The 18175-nt window shown below is 45.2% G+C and overlaps 2 protein-coding genes across 2 annotated transcripts in view; one reads left to right on the top strand and one right to left on the bottom strand.

Moving 5' to 3' along the window:
* Nucleotides 1-2404, top strand: part of RARS2 (arginyl-tRNA synthetase 2, mitochondrial) — a 34314-nt gene extending 31910 nt beyond the window's left edge. Inside the window, exon 20 of the mRNA XM_048937869.1 lies at nucleotides 1024-2404. Coding sequence (XP_048793826.1) covers nucleotides 1024-1110 — 87 coding nt within the window. The 3' untranslated portion in view covers nucleotides 1111-2404. The remainder of the gene's footprint in view (nucleotides 1-1023) is intronic.
* On the bottom strand, nucleotides 2144-18001 carry SLC35A1 (solute carrier family 35 member A1). The gene is made up of 8 exons (XM_048937870.1): nucleotides 17888-18001; nucleotides 15992-16169; nucleotides 9545-9704; nucleotides 9044-9196; nucleotides 8152-8218; nucleotides 4738-4914; nucleotides 4214-4348; nucleotides 2144-2912 (listed from the first exon to the last, which is right to left on the bottom strand). The coding sequence occupies exons 1-8, from the start codon at nucleotides 17901-17903 to the stop codon at nucleotides 2782-2784; spliced, it is 1017 nt and encodes a 338-aa protein (XP_048793827.1). The 5' UTR covers nucleotides 17904-18001; the 3' UTR covers nucleotides 2144-2781.
* Nucleotides 18002-18175: the final 174 nt, after the last annotated feature.

The following is an 18175-nucleotide window of genomic DNA, read 5'->3' as shown; positions in this document are numbered from 1 at the left end:
TTTTCATTCTGAACTTTTGAAGCAAATGTTTAAATATTTAACTTGTTAATTTCTGACAGTTTCCATTAGTACATCCGTGGGAAGAGAATGAAGAGCTAATGCAACTTTTCTCCTCCCTCTTGCCACCTACATACCCCAAGTTGTCTATATTGCCATTCTAGCCAAAGCAGCGAGGCTGACAACTCCTGATGTACAGTTCCAAATCGATGCAAATTATTTTCTACTAACATCCCAGGCAGTGTTGACTGCTTAAGTACTCCATGAATGCTGTAACTACACTGCCTTATTTTATCTATTTCAAAAGCTGTTACCTATCTGATTTCGGTAGGAAGTCACATTCAAGTGCAGAGGTGTGGTGGGGGGAGAACATTACTGTGGGCTTCGCGAAGCCCTCCATAGCTCAGCTTTGTTGCTGCCTTCGAAGATGGTTCTGTGCATTCTTGTAGAACACTAAGATGGTTCAAACTGCAAGGAACACTTCAGATCCTTGTCTTGTGAGAAGTCCTTCTCAATATCCTAGTGTGCTACCTTTTGAGAGCTTTTCTTCTTTCTTTAGCAAACTTTTGGAGCAAGCCCTTCCCAAATATCCAGTCATGGAACAGCTAATAGACACTGACAGGGCAATGAAATTTTCAGAGCAGCCTCAAGCTGACAGCCTCTAATCCATGTGAAATAAGAGGAGCGATAGCAGCAGGGTCCTCTGTCTGTAACAGCCTGTGCTATCATGTTGCATGAAAGTTTTGCACTTTACAGTAACCATTAGTTGTTCTGTGGTCTCTCTGCCATTAGGAGGTTATGTTTCTTTTGTTGTGGTCCTTGTTTACAACTGGCATGATTAGGTTGGGCTGGACACTGCTGACAGAAAGTGTCCCTTTGACACTATCAGCAGCTGGTGTGAATTCTGCCAGTGCTGGTGTTCTTAGTGCTCAGATGGTGTGCACTCTTACCTTTAAAAGGCTGCTGCTGCCTGCTGTATCCTGTTCTGCAGCAAACACAAGCTAACTGTTTGCTCTTGTTTTGCAGGCAAGGCTCTGTCTCTTTCAAGCCACACGCTCCGTTCTAGCCAATGGAATGAAGCTTCTTGGCATTACACCTGTAACTCGAATGTAATGAGGCTGTATGCTGTATGTGGCTTCATAAAGGTTATTTTTCAAGAGAATACTTTCCCGTGAGTCACTGCTAATGGTCTCAGGTGTCTGTACTGCAGAAAAGCACATACACTGCAACCGTTTGAGGTAGGCAGTGGTTGTCATAATTACTTTTTCCCATACAGTAGTAGTGCATTTAAGACACTAGGGTGGGGTAGTTCCCATAAAAGACAACTGTTCTGTATTTACCTTTGTACATGTAATGCATCCTTTTAGTAGAGGAAGTAGTATTACACTGTACTGCCCTAAGCAATGGAAGTTCTCCCCTTCTGCAGTTGTTGCCATTGTGTGCGTAAGCCTCATGGTAGGAGGGGTGCAGCTGCACCAGGGATTGTAACAGACCCAATTAATCAGATATTTTCATGTTGTATTGCATTCCCCCTTCACCACATCTGTCCAGTCCTGTTCCTCTGTTACACTCACCTAATGACTGAGGTGGAGATGGGTTTGCTATGCAGCTGGTGGAGAGGAAATCAGTGCTCTCTCTTCACAATCAGAGGGGGTAAATACTGCTTGGCAATGCCAGAGCACAGTGTGGCTGCAGGGAGCTGGAACATCACACCAAAATCAGTGCAGCTGGCTGCTCCAGCCTCTGAAATGCCAGGCAGCACCCACTGCCACCAAAGGGTCTGACATACCTGAGTGGTACTTTGGCGATGTGCTCTATCACAAATGCACAGACCAGTCAGCAGAAGGCAGAGAGGAACACTGGAACCTCTCTCATTGGAACAGAACTTAAGTATCTTGGTTATTGCTGTGTTGAATGTGCCCCACATTGAAGTAAAACTCAGCCAGTTAGCTTAGGTCTGAAGGAATTTAAACAAGATATAAATCTGATCAGGTTTTTGCCTTCACTTTCAATTTCAACAAGTTTTTCCCTAAACACAGCTAACATTTTCAGGAAGGGTTGAGCAGAGTGAGGCATCAGGGAGGGTTGGAATGATACAGCTGGCGCTCTCAAATTAAAGTCAAAGCATAACATGCACTACAGGAACTGTTTTCAAGCACCACTTTGTTATGCAAAAAGAGTTTGGAGAAAAAGTGCACAGATCATCTTCCAGTCTGACACCTCATACTCAAATGCAGAAAAGAAAAAAGCATTACAAATCATCCTAAGAACACAAGTGAAGTACTTTGTTCATATGATACATATTACCTAGAAGAGAAACCTCTCCTGTGACTAATCACAGCTGCCAAATGGTTTAAGAAAAAATGCTGGCAGTAATTGCTCTTTTTAAAAGGGTTTTTTTTTTTTTGAAGCTTTATGGCATTTTTTTCCCCTCCCAGGGTAAAGAAAGTTCATCAAATACAGCATAAGAACCAGTTTTCCTACATTATATACATTATATACAGTTGAGCGTTCAGTTCCTTCATTCTGCTTTCCTTGTAAATAGAACTCCTCATTGTCCAACACGAATGAAGAACGCCTTCAATAAGACACCCATCCAGCTCCCAGCAGGAAGGAAGCCTCAGCACCAACCACTGGTAATTCCACATGTGAAATAGAAAGAACTTCTGTTTTTAATCTATCCCCCTTAAACCATTTCACAACTAGCTTAAGGCTAATTTAAAAAAAATCAGTTTTTATGTTTTTAAAGTCCTTTTTTGTCTTGTCTGTCCATTTTCAAGGACATTACACAGCAACAAGTCTCTCTTTCGAACTTTTAGTCTCTGAGGGCTGGATTTTTGTGGTGTCCTGTCGAGGTAATCCATAGAGGTAAATAGAAACGCAGACCAGGAGAGCACCCAGGGTAAAGGTAATAGCTGAAAAGAGACAAAGAAGAAACTTTCAGAAGACTGAGCTCTGTAAATTATGATGTCTGAATGACAGTCTCAAAGTTAAACAGAACTAATCAGGACAACACGCTTTTTTTAATTCACAGGACTTAAAATCACACTCTGTTACTGAAAACTCTCAAGTGTTCACAGTACCCCACAACATTTCAGTTAGTGTCACACCAGCAAGAATGGGGACATGATCAGAAAAGCAAGGGTGAAACACCTCTTGCAGTTCCAGGTGCAATCTGCCAGGCTTACATTACCATAAACTTAAAAACACAGTGGATGTGTTTATGCAGCCAGCAATAACACTTTGTGTTTTCAAACCTTGGTCCACTTGAGAAATACTATTAATGAGGCTTTCACAGAAAGAAAAACCAGCAGTCCAGGTTTGGTTTGTGCCCAAACAACAGAAAGGTGTTCAGTCCAGGTGAGTTCTTAAACTAGCTGCTTTTCATCACCTGATTTAAGGTGCTCTTTTTCAGTCAGCAATGGTGCATGCAACGGCATGCAAACCTTCCTTAAATTCTACCTCATTGATACCAAATCAGAACAGTGATTTTTCCACCACCATACCATACCAGCACTAGATTACAAGTACTGTAGGAAAACTGAAAACAACACATAGTGAAAGACTAAACAGGAGCCACCGGATGCATTAACAGATACAGAATTCCTTTGTGGCTGTGGGACAACCCAAAGCAATTTGCTGTTTCCTCTCGCAGATGTTCACCACCTAAGGCACAACCCCAGGCACTGTTTGATGTGCTCTCACACACCACTGGGCATAGCAGAGGGGAAGGTAGAAGCTGGTGCAGCAGCACGTGTAACTTAACAGGATATGGTAAAACCTGTGCTGAAATAGGTAAGGAATTACTAATTTGAGACTGGCTGTAATAAAACCAGCAAGAAAGGATAACTTCTTACCAGCAGCTTTCTAGATAAATAGCTGTATCAATATGCAAACCAAACTGTATCAGAAAGTGATTCATGAACAAAGCTGGCTAAAGCAGCAAGGTGCTTTAACAGGAACGAACCTTTCCCCATGAAGTTATAGGATGCCTCAGAAAGAACAAACCACAAATGCAAGATCATCAGGTACCTTATTGCAACACAACACAGACTGTGTATTAACACACAGCAGTCCTGGAGAAGACCAAGTTAAAAACAGGAAAATTCAGAGGAGTTAAATACTTAAGAATGATTGCTTTGGTGTGAACTGCATGCAGGTTTGCTAACAAGGAAGGAGCACATGCAATCAAATCAAATGGCACAAAGACACTTACTTATCTGGAGACCAAAGAGGATGACTGAGGCCACAGTAGAAAGAACAATGGCTGCTGCAGCAGAAAAGCCTTTCATTATGTTATCTGTGTACTTCACAACAACCGAAGTGTAGAGGCCACCCACACTGGCAAGAACTGGAAAGCAGACAACATGTTTCTGTTACTAGAGGTGTGGTTGTTCACCCTTAAAGAGATTTGCCTTATTCTGGTCTGTCCTTAGTCTACATCACCCTAACTGGTAAGTTAACATGGAGTAAAATGGCATACCTAATGGCATCTAGATCAGATGTGACTCAACGAAAGATGCTCTGCTTGCTGCTCACTTAATTTAGACTGCTCTTTCAGTGCTATTTTAAATTGAACAAGAAAACACAACTTTCTTGAAAATTATTTAAAAATAAATCCCTCAAGATACAGTAAGAAACAGTGGGTCACACTGAACTTGTAGGTTCATGCAATCAGATGTAACATAAGCTAAAATACAACAAAACAATGTAACACCCCTGTACCCACCAGGTACTTACAGATGACAAGCCAGACAAAGCAGGTATAGCCATAGAAAAACCCCTTCTCAACAACTTGGGCTCCATCTGACACGTACACACCAACCAAAGTCACCACGATCCCCGATAAGTACATCTGAATATTCCTCACCCACAAGGAAGTATCTGAACTCTTCAGTACCTTCTCAAAATAAACTCCTAAAAAAATAATAATAATAATTCAGTAAGATCAATGAAGCATCCACCTCAGGTGATTCACAGTTGAGTGTTTCAGAGCCAGATGAGACCCCTGGAATCATCTCCCCTTACAGACCTTTCCAAGTCCCAACAGCACGTCCTGCTAACATGTCTTCCAGGCAGGACCATTTCAATGTGTATAAAACATGAAAAATAGGTTCTGTTTCTCTTTACAGTTGCATCAATTGCTGATGAGCTCCATTATTCACTTTGGCACCTGGTGGTATTATATCCCCAGGACAGTGTTTATAGATTCTAGCATGGCGTAGGATGATTTTTCCCCCCATTGGGATAGTTAGCAATACCAAAAAAAAAAACAACCAACCCCCAAACAAAACCCAAAACATGCAAACACCAAACAAATGCAACCATCAGCAACAAAATTAGCCACCCACAAAAGGAACTCTGCTACCCAGGTATATCTCAGCACAGAGACTGAGAATTCCTTTGGAAACCCAGAGTTTAGAGTGCAGATGTTCTGAAACCACAGCTTCAAAGATTACAACAGCAAACCAAAACCTATCTATGCTTTCTGCTAATTGGAGCTACAGATTGGTTTTGAGGAAATTGAGTTCATGCTAATCTACAGCTCTTTGTCACAGTGCCACACTGATCACCACTACCTTCCCTTACTCTCTGCGCTGCTGAAAATCCACATCTGCTTCTCCATCACTCAGGAGGTGCATGTCTGACTAAGAGGCCTCCATCTGACAGGTCACTGCTAGCAGCCTCCCACCACTGCTCCCATACCAGGGCTCTGCTCATCTCTCAAACTTCCTTTGCATCCCATGGACAACCATTCGCAGGACTCAGATGACTTCCAGCTGTGAGTCCAACCAATTAAATGTTTGCTGACCACTAATGCTGCCCAAGATCCAGCACACGATACAGAAAACATACATGGAAGCAACAAAGCACAAAGAGCAGACCTATAGGTTAGATGCCCCGGACATATGCTCTCCCTCCTGAAATGACTGAGTTGGCTTCAAAGAACGTCTTGCTACTCTTTAACTCATGGAAAATACAATTCAGAATTTAATACAGTATAGTGAGACTGTATGGTTAATAAATAACCTAGAACAGATACAGCTCAGGTGTTTAAGAAAAGCAACCACTTAAATACCCTACATGATTTTTTTCCCAAGTTTAAGCAACAGGATAAACAAAAAACTAGTCTTGTTAATGATGGTAGCACTTAAAATAACCCAGAATATCTACCTTGAGTTTTCTGTCTGCTGAGAACGCCTACAGAGCATAACCACATATAATTAGTTCACCAGAAATTTGGCTGAGCACAAACCGTATTTTGTCACATTTTATAAACTAAGAAAATAGAAAGAAAGCCAATGTCAGATCACTACAGTAGCTGAGACATAGGAAAGAACGAGTGCTGTCTAGGAGAAATTCTTCTTCAGTAACGTTTCACGTCATTGGTGCTGACATGTATTTGTGTATGTGTCCAAAACACTTTTGCTACCATTGTCAGGTCCTCGAATGCTTGGAAACTGTCACAGGATCAACAGTTTGAAGAAACTTTTCTCCATCTCTCAGGGACAAAACCACAATTTTTTGGGCTTTGCTGGAATAAAACATTCAGCATGTGAAGTCCAGAAACTGAAGGTTTAATGCCAAAGTGGCTTAACCATATTACAGGTGGGGGAAAGAAGAAGAGGAAAGGAATCTGAACAGGACTTATGTTTTAAACAAATAAAGCCCCAAGGGCAAAAGGAGCTGCATGGATGAAATCCTCTGTCTTTCTTGCTGCCTGAAAGCTACAGCTGTCAGTGAGGAAAACACCCAGCTGCAATCCTTTTGCAGGAGAAAAAAGCCATATGTGTCTCTAAATCCTCAAGAGTAGCCCTCGCCAGCCCTTCAAAAGGTCTGAATGTGGAGGCACAGCTGTCCACCCACCTCATCAGAGAAACCTAGAGAGTGGTAGAAGGCTTGAGTGCTTCACTGTGAATGCCCATCTCCTGGCTTGGAAACATCTGTGGCAATCAGTACACTTTGCATCTCCCAGATAAAGTTGTTTGAGCTCTACCAAGTCTTATTTACCCTTTCTAATTCAAAATTTCCATTTCAGTGAAAAGACACCAAACAAGAATCAAGCCCTCCTCCTTTTCCCCTTTGCCAGCTAGAACGGGTTTGATGAGTGACAAGCATGTCTGCACAGCACAAAACCATTCTTGCGTGATTATACGGCAATGAAGATGTTTTCTTACAGAAGGACAGGGAAGCATCCAATCTACAGCCAGGAAAACATGCACCTCTGAGGCAAGTTTCAAATAGAATTGCACTACTCTGAGTAGAAATGTGGTTTGAAAATAAAGCAACATAACAAAAGTATTTAGTTTATCCAGGCCTCCTGCTATTCATCTTCCTTTCTGCCTTACTTATGCTTCATCTCAAATTTGTCCCTACGACTACAGCAATCTGTATTTGAAGGCTAAGCTTCCAGACAAATTTAGTAAGAAGCTCAGTTCCTCTTCTTAAAAAATAAAAGCAAGTTTTTCATCATTTTTCAGCTGTTCACTGTAAAACCAAGTTTATAATGCTGATTAGTTGTACTGACTAAGTCATTATAGAGCTCCCATTCATAATATTCTAAGCATTTGAAAGGCTCTTCTGCTTGCAAAGCAGCCTTCTAAGTTGCATCACATAAAACCAATAGCATGTGCTCCTAGCCATTTGTTTCTGCAACTGGAGTAATCACATAACAAGCCTGGTTTGTAAGTAATGCAAGTACTGCAAGGTAATTACAGGAGGGAATAAAGAGGGAATACAGTTCTTTTTTATCTTATAACCAGCAAAGATAGCTTACAGAGTACAGTAGAACAGAACAGTTGGCAACTTCAGAGATAACTGAAAGCTAAAGCACATTAACAAGGGCGTTATCCAAAAGCCTCTGGAACACTGACAGCCACGGGGCATGAAGCACCTTGCTAGGAAGCCTGTTCCAGTGTCTGGTCACCATCACAGCAAAGGAGTTTTTCCTACTGCCCGTTCTGACCCCCCCATCCCTGGTGTGGCTTTGTGCCATTCCTGTCTTCTGTCAACACAGAATGTACACAATGTAAATGATGCCATTCCCAAGTGTCCTACTGATGTAGAATGTACATAACAGAGAACATTCTGGTTTAAATATCATGAATTATTCAATCACATCTATGAGAACTGCATACAGAAATAATACTTTACCTGCAAATCCCGAACATAGTACAGCAATACTTATGGCTCCAAACCCTAGCCATGGATTCTGCTCCACCTGCAACACCAACCATTATTTTTAAAAGGATGGAACACTTCAGTAATCTACAACAATCCATTCAGAGCTATTTCACTAATGCTGATGATCAACTGAGACCTACAAGACAGCAGGCACTTGTCTCTTCCTCTGAGAGATTAGCTCAGTGCCCTGCAGGGTGTGTTAAATGCCATACCCACACCCAAAAGGCACTGGAGTTTCACTCCTAACTCCAGGAGGGCTTCAATTCCACTCCAACAATTACAATGCTGCCAGTGCTAAGTGCTGCAAACAGCATTGCTCAGATATTCCACTGATGGTGCACTACCATTACGCAGATTATGATGATGGTAACTAATTGTAGCAATTGCTTGCCTTTCCAACAAGACTGGAGCAGTACCACAAGCTTGTCTGCACTGGTCCACAGCAAATGATCAAACTAGTGTTTAAGTTCTGGAGGAGGTGGCTGGAAAGAGGAACTGGATACTGGTGGGTGGAATGCAACAGACACTGCTTTGATCACAGAATCACAGAATGGCCAGGCTTGGAAGGGACCTCAAGGATCACGAGTCTCCAACTCCCCTGCCACATGCAGGGCCACCAACCTCCACATTCAATAACAGACCAGGCTGCCCAGGGCCCCATCCAACCTGGCCTTGAACACCTCCAGGGATGAGGCATCCACAACCTCTCTGGGCAGCCTGTGCCAGCACCTCACCACTCTGCCTATTAAGAACTTCCCCCTGACATCCAACCTAAATCGATTCCAAGACGACGTAAGGTAACGAACAAAGCATAAAAGGCAGTTTATTCTTCATCACAAAGTGGCAAAACGTCAGCTCTTACCTGCACTTTGGTAGCCTGAGCAGGCTTCCACTGAACAAGAATAACGCCGCCACACAGCATGAAGACAGAGAACCATTGCATCTTGCTAAGGGTACGGTTCAGCATGAGGACTGTGCATAACGCCGTGCAGGGGATCTTCAACTGGTACGTCACCTACAGACAGCATACAGCATTTGGTTTCATGAGCTCCTCCAATGCAAAACGATACAACAGGAACCACAAAATGACATTTTATATTTGTTGATTCCCCACAGATCCATGGGGTTTTGTACTGTTTCTAACGACAACAATGTAAACTGGAAATGACTCCAGCAAAGAGTGGGTTAGCACTACAGCAGCGCGCTCTGAATGCAGCACAGCACCAGTCAGCTTTTAGTTTAGCCTTCTTAAGGCTGATCGCAGCCCCGGGTGCCAGGCAGACAGACAGCTCACACGCACACCTCATGACACTGTAGAGAGAAATGGATTTGTAGAGCAGCTGCTTATGACAATGTGCATTACCTGGTAGACTGCTGCATCCAAGTTGCTAAGAGCCACAAAAGCCATATTGTTTTGGACAGCATACACCAAAGATGGAACACTTAATTTTAGCAATTCCTTGGGACTTCCAAAGACATTTTCTTTTAATGATGTTATTAACCTTGCCAGACTTCCTGATTCTCTGCAAAAGGAAATAAGAGTATAACTGAGGGCCATCCTAGACGGATATCTGAAAACAGAAATCAAACCAAGAAATCTGTTGGGAGGACTGAGCAAAACTTGTGAGGTTATCATAGAACGGCCTGGGTAGAAAAGGACCTCAATGATCATCGAGTTTCAACCCCCTGCTATGTGCAGGGTCACCAACCACCAGACCAGGCTGCCCAGAGCCACATCCAGCCTGGCCTTCAATGCCTCCAGGGATGGGGCATCCACAACCTCCTTGGGCAACCTGTTCCAGTGCGTCACCACCCTCTGTGTGAAAAACTTCCACCTAATATCCAACCTGAACCTCCCCTGTCTCAGTTTAAAACCATTCCCCCTTGTCCTATCACTATCCACCCTTGTAAACAGTCGTAAGGGTTATCTACAAGAATAAAACTAGTAAAAGTGAAGAAAAAGTGAAGACTCCATTTGGGAATCAGGTTAAATGCATTAACATGTAACATCCTGGATAACAGCCACTGTAAGCAGTGGAACAAGTATCTAAGTACACAGGCAGTGGGACAGAAGGCTGACACCCCTTTCTGGGAGCTCTGTTAATATGTGTGTCACATCACATGTCTGCAGTTTTCCAGATTCACTTTAAAATGGACCTCACTGTAAAGAAAAAAAAAAAAAAGGATGATACCCTTCCTTTATACCCTTCCTTGTACTCTGCATTGAAACAACTCTCACTCCTCAGCCAGCCTTGGTCTCCTCTCCTCACTTGAGCTGAGAGAGCGGCAAGAGCTGCACCCACTCACACATGTGACCTGACCAGACAGGGCAAGGCGTTGCAGCTCCCTACTGCCCTGCAGGCAACAGGGAAGAAAGGGTCACATTTTGTGGCCGCCCCTTTCTGCAGCTTGTTCCTCAGCCTGTTGGAAGGCTGCCCTCTGCATCACTACATCTTCCTTATTAGTTGCACAAGGGCATGACTTTTCCTTCTTCCTTGTCACCGCAGCTCACCGCCTCCAGTTCTCAGCTCTCCCAAGCCCCACACTTCCTGTTTGCCATTCTTCTCCCATTTGCCATGGACAAATGCCAACATGCAAAATCACTTCTGCTCCACCCCAACTATACCACAGACCATTCAACTTGAATCCTTGTACCGCTCTTAAAGTTAACGCTCCTTTTGCCTCCCTTACAGACACACACATTCATCATCCACCTGCTCCAAACTCCAACTATGTGAAATCTGTGTGTTCCAGGTTTGTGAAATCATGGAATCACAGAATGGCTGGGACTGGAAGGCACCTTAAAGCCTGCCCCGTTCCAACCCCCTGCCATGGGCAGGGCTGCCCCTCACCTGCTCAGGCTGCCCACGGCCCCATCCAAACTGGCCTTGAGCATCTCTAGAAATGGGGCACCTACAGCTTCTCTGGACAGCTGTGCCAGCACCTCACTGCCCTCTTAATATCCTCTCTTTTAGTCTAAAGCCACTCCCCCTCATTCTGTCACTATCTGCCCATGTAAAACATTAATTTCCCTTCTGTTCATAAGCTTCCCTCAAGTACTGGAAGGCTGCAATGAGGTCTCACCAGAGTCTTCTCTTCTCCAAGTCAAACAAGCCCAGCTCCCTCAACCTTTCTCCATAGGAGAGGTGCTCCAGCCCTCTGATCATCCTTGTGCTCCTGGACCTGCTCCAACAGCTCTACATCTTTCTTATCTTTCTTATGCTTGTTCCTTCCTCAGCCACCTTATTCCTGCATATTCTCCATTCCTGACAAACCTGACTGTTCCTGGCATTAAAGGAAAAAAAAAAGTATGGATTTATGTCAGTGAGAATAGGCTGGAGCACTTGTTATACAAGCAGCTGCAAGGGATTCTTATTCTCCCAGAACAGAGGAGCTGCAAAAACCAGCACCAGGGAAGTACAATTTCTGAAGAGAGGTGAGCACAACTTTGTACACTCCCTCACTGTACAAGCTCTTGCAAAGCTCCTTCCTAACTGAGTGGGAAACTTTGCTTGGGACAGACTTGCTGACACTGAGCATGGCACAAAGCTATCTTTTGCAAGACATGCCTGGCCACAGGGACAACCACCGACAGATTTACAGACAAGCAGTACTTCAAGTCTGCAGTATCAAGACAGGAAGAGTACGTGCCAGTGCACCATGGTTAAGTGCACTAGATAAGGAACTGCATGAAACATTATGAGTCACCAACATTATAGGCAGACTTGTTGGTTTATTTATTCTCCAGTGAATGTACGATATTGCCTGGCATTAGGAAATAAGAAAACTCAAAGCCAAGTACAGCCAGACTGAAGTGCTGCTGTTCCAGATATCTAGTTCTAAAGAACCGTATTTGAGAGGCTGTGGCAGCCTGGTAAAGGTCCTACTGATTGGAAAAGGAGAAACATAACCCCTATTTTCTAGAAGGGGAAAAAAAAGAAGATCCAGGGAACTACAGACCAGTCAGTCTTAACTCTGTGCCTGGTAAGATCATGGAGCAGATCCTCGTGAAGGCCCTCCTAAGGCACATGGGAAAAAAAGATGAGGTGATTGGTAGTAACCAATAAGTCATGCCCTTGGTGCAATTTCATACCTGGACTTGTGCAAAGCATTTGACACCGTCCCACATGACATCCTGATTGCCAAATTAGAGAAAAATGGACTCGATGGATGAACCACTCACTGGATAAGGAATTGGCTGGACGGTCGCACTCAGAGTTGCAGTCAGCAGGTCAACATCCAAGTGGAGACCGGCAATGAGTGGCAGTCCACAGGGATCAGTGTTGGCACCAGTGTTATTTAACATCTTTGTAGGTGACAGGGACAATGTGATTGAGTGCATCTTCAGCAAGTTTGCAGACAACACCAAGCTGAGTGGTGCAGTTGACACACCAGAGAGAAGGGATGCCATCCACAGGGACCTGGACAGAGAGGTGGGCCCATGCCAACTTCGTGAAGTTCAACAAGACCAAGTGTAAGGTCCTGCAGCTGGGTCACAGCAATGCCAAGCACAGATACAGGTTGGACAGAGAAGCCCTGAGGTTGAGAGCAGCCCTGAGGAGAAAGATCTGGGGCTGGTGGTTGATGAAAGATTCAACATGAGCCAGCAATGTGTGCTCGCAGCCCAGAAGACCAACTCCATCCTGTGTTGCATCAAGTGTGAAGCATGTCAAGGGAGGCGATTCTGCACCACTACTCTACTCTCATGATACCCCACGTGGAGTACTGCATCCAGTTCTGGGGTCCCCAAAACAAGGACATTTGCTGTCGTAGCAGGTCCAGGGAATGGCCAGGAAAGTGACTAGAGGGCTGGAGCACCTCCCCTGTGAGGACAGGCTGAGAGAGTTGGGGCTCTTCAGCCTGGAGAACAGAAGGCTCTGAGGAGACCTTAGAATGGCCTTCTAGTACTTGAAGGGGGCCTACAGGAAAGCTGGGGAGGGACTTTTTACAAGGGCATGTAGCAACAGGACAAGGGGAAATGGCTTTAACTGGAAGAGGGTAGATTTAGACTAGGTATTAGGAGCAAATTCTCTACTGTGAGAGCAGTGAGACACTGGAACAGGCTGCACGGTGAGGTTGTGGATGCCCCCTCCCTGCAAGCCTCCAAGGCCAGGCTGGATGGGGCTGTGAGCAACCTGGACTAGTGGGAATTGTGCCTGTCTGCACTGAGGGTTGGAACTACATGATCTTACAGGTCCCTTCCAACACAAACCATTCTATGATTCCATAATTAGCACAGCCACATATATATAGTTCCACTCTGTAAGACTAAGAAGTTAGAAAATATCATATGGTATCAATTGATAGAAGCCATTACTAAGATAGGTGTTTGAACAAGAAAATAACATTTAAACAACACCTGCCTCTGTCCCCACCTATATTCAGTAAGTTAGCTGAGCATCTGTTCCAAGACAAACCACAGCAGCAAGAGCTACTTATGTCCACTTAGACTTCTGGCACGGAAATTCATCAATGAAGAACAACAGATGCCCAGTAAGCAGTTCTTTTTTTTCCACTGCAGCTGTTGAGAAGAAGTAGTACTATATTATAGCTCATCTTTGGGGTGGGTTTGCTTTCTGGAGCATGTCTTAACCGAGAATCTCTGACTCAAATTACAAAAAGGCCATGTGAAAAGAGATTTAACCACAACAGTAACAGCAAAAAAAGAATTTTTAAAAAGCCTTTTCTACGTATAGCTTATAATGCAAAACAATGTGCCCAAAGATGTATGTTGCAAAGTAAGTAAAACAGAAAATGATCCAGCTTGATCTCAGTATTCTAGACATCTATCTACATTTGACTTTAAAAATGTATTCTGTTTTCTACAGAGGCCTGAACAGTTAACAGATACTAACAGAAATTAGTTCTGCATTAAGAATACTCAGTTGTTAAAAAAAAAAAAGTTAAAACTGTTGTTTGCAAATGAGCTCTTCCTGATCCATTACTAAGAAATTATGTACCACCCAAGAACATGGACAACATAATTACCAAATGGCCAGCTGGACTTGAAATAAATACGAGGAGTCTTTTCCCATAACTGTACAGTTGAGTAAATAATTACACAGCTTAAACCATCACAACCCTCCCTTCTGAAAGACAATCCTATGACTTCATTCATTCAATATGTTTTGCAGGAGAAACCCGAGAAAGCAAACACAGCGAAAGTGTAGCATAAGAACGTGTAAGAAAACAAACTCTGCAGCCGGAACAAAGCAAGAGTCACACTGCAGTATCCTGTGTACTGAGGCTGTCAGGCTGGATGTTTCAAAAAGAAAAGGGAGTGGGATGGATCCAACCAAACTGAACACGGTGATTTAAGTGGCTATTAAACTACAAAGGCACCTTGCCTTGAGGGAGACAAATTGGTTAGAACTCTAAACCTGGAGGAGGCCATCAGGCAGGCACTGCGGGAAGCCGTGCTGGAGCTGTTCACCATATTCATAAGTGGTCTAACAGGGGACATGACCGGGATATTGCTGACTATATGACATTATACATGGTATCCAAAACAGAACTTTCAGTAGCTGTTGAAGGGTTTCTCACTGCACCAAGCAGAATTCACCAGTTCTTCTGCTACGTGGCAACCAGTTTGGTTATATGGACAGCAAAGGATGGTATCCAGACCAGCCAGCAACTAAGACGTCCCACCAGGAAGAGGTGAGCAAGGCCTGGTGAACACTGCTGGTGGTGCTGTTCATTATCTCCCTCTCTTAACCATGGAGAAAATAAGTAAATAGCTGACCAGATCAAAATAGATATCTTAACTTTCAAAAAGCTTGGTTGGTAACATTAATCCCATTTTAAATGGCAAATACAACTCAGTTACCAAAAAACTGAGAAATAATCCTAAGAGATGACATCCTCAAAACAGAGCAACCATCTTGAAAGTTGCTACTGGCACTTAGAAAAAAGATGCGAGCAGCTCTCCTGCACGTCAGCCCACAGCTCAGCTGTGTTCCAAGGCTTCTTCAGAAAGGAACTGACACCAAGCCAGGGAGTACCTCTACTCCCCTGCATCGTGCAACAGCACGTTCACACCTTGAGTGCTGCACACAGCTCTGGATCTTGGTTCAAGGAATGTAGTAATACCAGAAAAGCTGTCAGAAAGGGTACTAGCATGATCACACATAAACCAAACTAAGGCTCACTGGCTTAGAAAATACAAGTGAAGAAAAAACAATACAGACATGAAAACAAAAATGGCAAACATGAAGAGGGAAAGATTAGTCATGATGGCTTTCAACACAGGATGACAGAATACAGTGAAAATACTAGCGAAAGCGTTCATAAAATAACTACTTTTTCCATTTACTGTGTAATGATATTGCAGAACTCATTTCACAGGCACAACAGAGATGAACAGGTGGTATTACAGAAGGCCCACTGGTCACTGTAGTCTTTTAGCTTTGACTCCCTACATTAACAGAGAGACAAGACGTCCTTCTGTAACACAGCTTGGCAAAATTTATGAGTAGGAACACGACAATTTTACATAATTCAGTATTCCATGGCTTAGACACACTACACCAAAATTCTACAAGACTGGTTGCAGATAACCCATGCTGACATTTTGAACCTACTCCAAAGCACACAAATACAGAAAACAGGCAGACAGGACACACCAGAACATCAAGCTGTTTACAAAGAACTTGCAGCTGAGGAGGACTCGAGCCCTGCCCCACACTAAGAGGACTTTGCAGTGTGACCCCCCCATAATGCACTCAGACACAGCTGCACCTCAGTAACTGAGAGGTGAGGTGAGCAGAAGTGGTTGGTTTTTCCACACGCCCATTGGCATCCCCACACTCACCTAGCCAAGATACCCACGCTGAGGAACAGCTTGATGACTTCAGTGATGCACACAGCTGTAGTTGAAAAGTAGAGCTCTGCCCCCACCGTCCTGGTGTAGCGCAGTGCCACAGTGTATGTGGCAGCGACCAGGGTCATCACTGTGAGGCAGTACAGCTTGTACAGCAGGCTGACATTTTCTGAAAGGAAACAAAGACAACACCTCAGCATGCCCCTCACTTTAATTTAAGAATGGAAATAGGGCATCCTACAGCTGTACGACTGTACTAAAGTCTACTGCAGCAGCGTACAATAATATCATGTTGTGAAGTGCTTCGTGTACAAAGTCTAAGATCAATTTTAAAGTCTCTTCTCAGACTCTCACGCGTCTGACAAAAAGACATCCTCCTACCCTAATAATCAGAGAATCACCAAGGTTGGAAAAGACCTAAGAGATCATCCAGTCCAACCGTTTATCTACTAGGTCTTCCTGTGCTCTCTCACTCTTCAGCTACACTCATGCCAAACAGCAGCCCATCCTCTCTGTGTCCTGTTTGGGGGTCAGGCACCAACAGTGCTGCAGATTGGTAAAAACAAAGAGAGGGAAGTGCTCAGCATCAGCAAAGCAGGAAACACATCTCAAAAACCCGATGGCAGCATTCTCCTCCGTCTTACTTTCCACCAAGGTTAGGAGGAGGTGTTTCCTCAGAACGGCGATAGGACTTCATACAAAAGGCCTTCTTGGAAAATCACTCGCCATAGAAAACAAGATGTTCTGTCCATTCAGCTAAATTCAGCCATGCAAGGACTACTTATTACCTGTGGCCAGATGACGCCAGTTTTTACGGTGTCAGAGAATGGCAGAGAAAACAGTGCCGACTCCAAGTGGGGTTTCTCTGTGTGAAAGCACCACCTCCAATTCAAGAAATCTTGCAAACGTGGCGTGACTACAGAAGCATTTTGCAAATGAGCACATTATTCCCTGCTCTGTATGGCATCGTGGGGGCGACAACCTTTCTGCAGCAACTGTTGGGGCATCATCCATCACATTCTGGATATCCTACAGAAATGTGGCTTAATTGGTGTAAGTTTACATTCCCTTGCTGATGAGCTGAGCCATGGGATAGGCTGGGGGCAGCTCTGTAATGGCTTTGTTCACATAGAGAAGGGGATGAACTGCTGAACCCACCACAGCCAAAGCTGTGATTCATTCCTCCTTTTGCATAACACTTTCGCGAGGTACAGTTAATGCCTCCCGCTCCAACAACCGCTTAAATCAGCTGCTTCCTTACAGATACGATCTCCCCCACGTCAGTAACCACGTCTGAAGGGCACAGCGATTAGAGGGCCCAGCAGCGCCTGGAGATGGGCTGAGGGCTGACCCCACGAGTCACCCGCCCGGCCCCAGCAGCACAGCTGACACACACGTGTGCTCCTCGCAGCGCTCCTCCGAAACGGCGCCGACACCGACGGCCGGACCCTTTGCATTTCAAGCTTTTTACGTCTCTAGAATCTAAGCCCACGCAGCACCGAACCAACGTTATATGCAGCGTTTCCTTATAACCGCCGCTCTAAAAAAATAACAGTTTGCGAACCCTCGCTGAAACCAAGCGCAGCGAGACGCCGTGAGCTGACGGCGCCGGGCAGCCCCGCATCTCCCCAGCAGAGCGCTCCGGCACAGCGCTCCCGCACGGCCGGGCCGGGCCGGGCCGCCCCCAGCCGAACCCCGAGGCTCTGGCGAGGCCGCTGCCTCCCTGCCGGCCGCGGGGAAAGCGCCGAGCAGAGCCGCGCCGCTCACCCTGAGCGCGCCCGGCCCTCCCGCGCCCCTCCTCGCGGGTCGCGCTTCGTCTCGCGAGGGCGGGGTCGGCCCCCTCCTCCTTCCCCCCCTCCGAGCCACGGTACCCCGCAGCGCGCTCACCCTTCGGAGGCGACATGGTGCCGGCAGGAAAAGCCGCCGGGCAGCAGCTGCCCGCCGCACCCCGCCCCTCCTCCCATTCACCATAGAGAGCCGCGCGGCCGCCTAGAGCGCCCCACCTCTCCGTTCTACCATAGAGGCGGAGGCTCCGCTCGGGCAGAAGGTCCGCCGGCGTGCACGGCGGCGCCCGGTAGCAGCAGGCGGGTGGAGGAGTCAGCGGAACAGGAGCTGCGTGCGGTGCGTGGCTTTTGCTCCACGCTGTTGTGCGCTGCTGCCTACTGCTTTCACATT

This window comes from Lagopus muta, chromosome 2 (assembly GCF_023343835.1).
Source record: "Lagopus muta isolate bLagMut1 chromosome 2, bLagMut1 primary, whole genome shotgun sequence".
In the NCBI taxonomy this organism is placed as follows: Eukaryota; Metazoa; Chordata; class Aves; order Galliformes; family Phasianidae; genus Lagopus; species Lagopus muta.
This window is presented reverse-complemented; position numbering and strand designations above follow the sequence as displayed.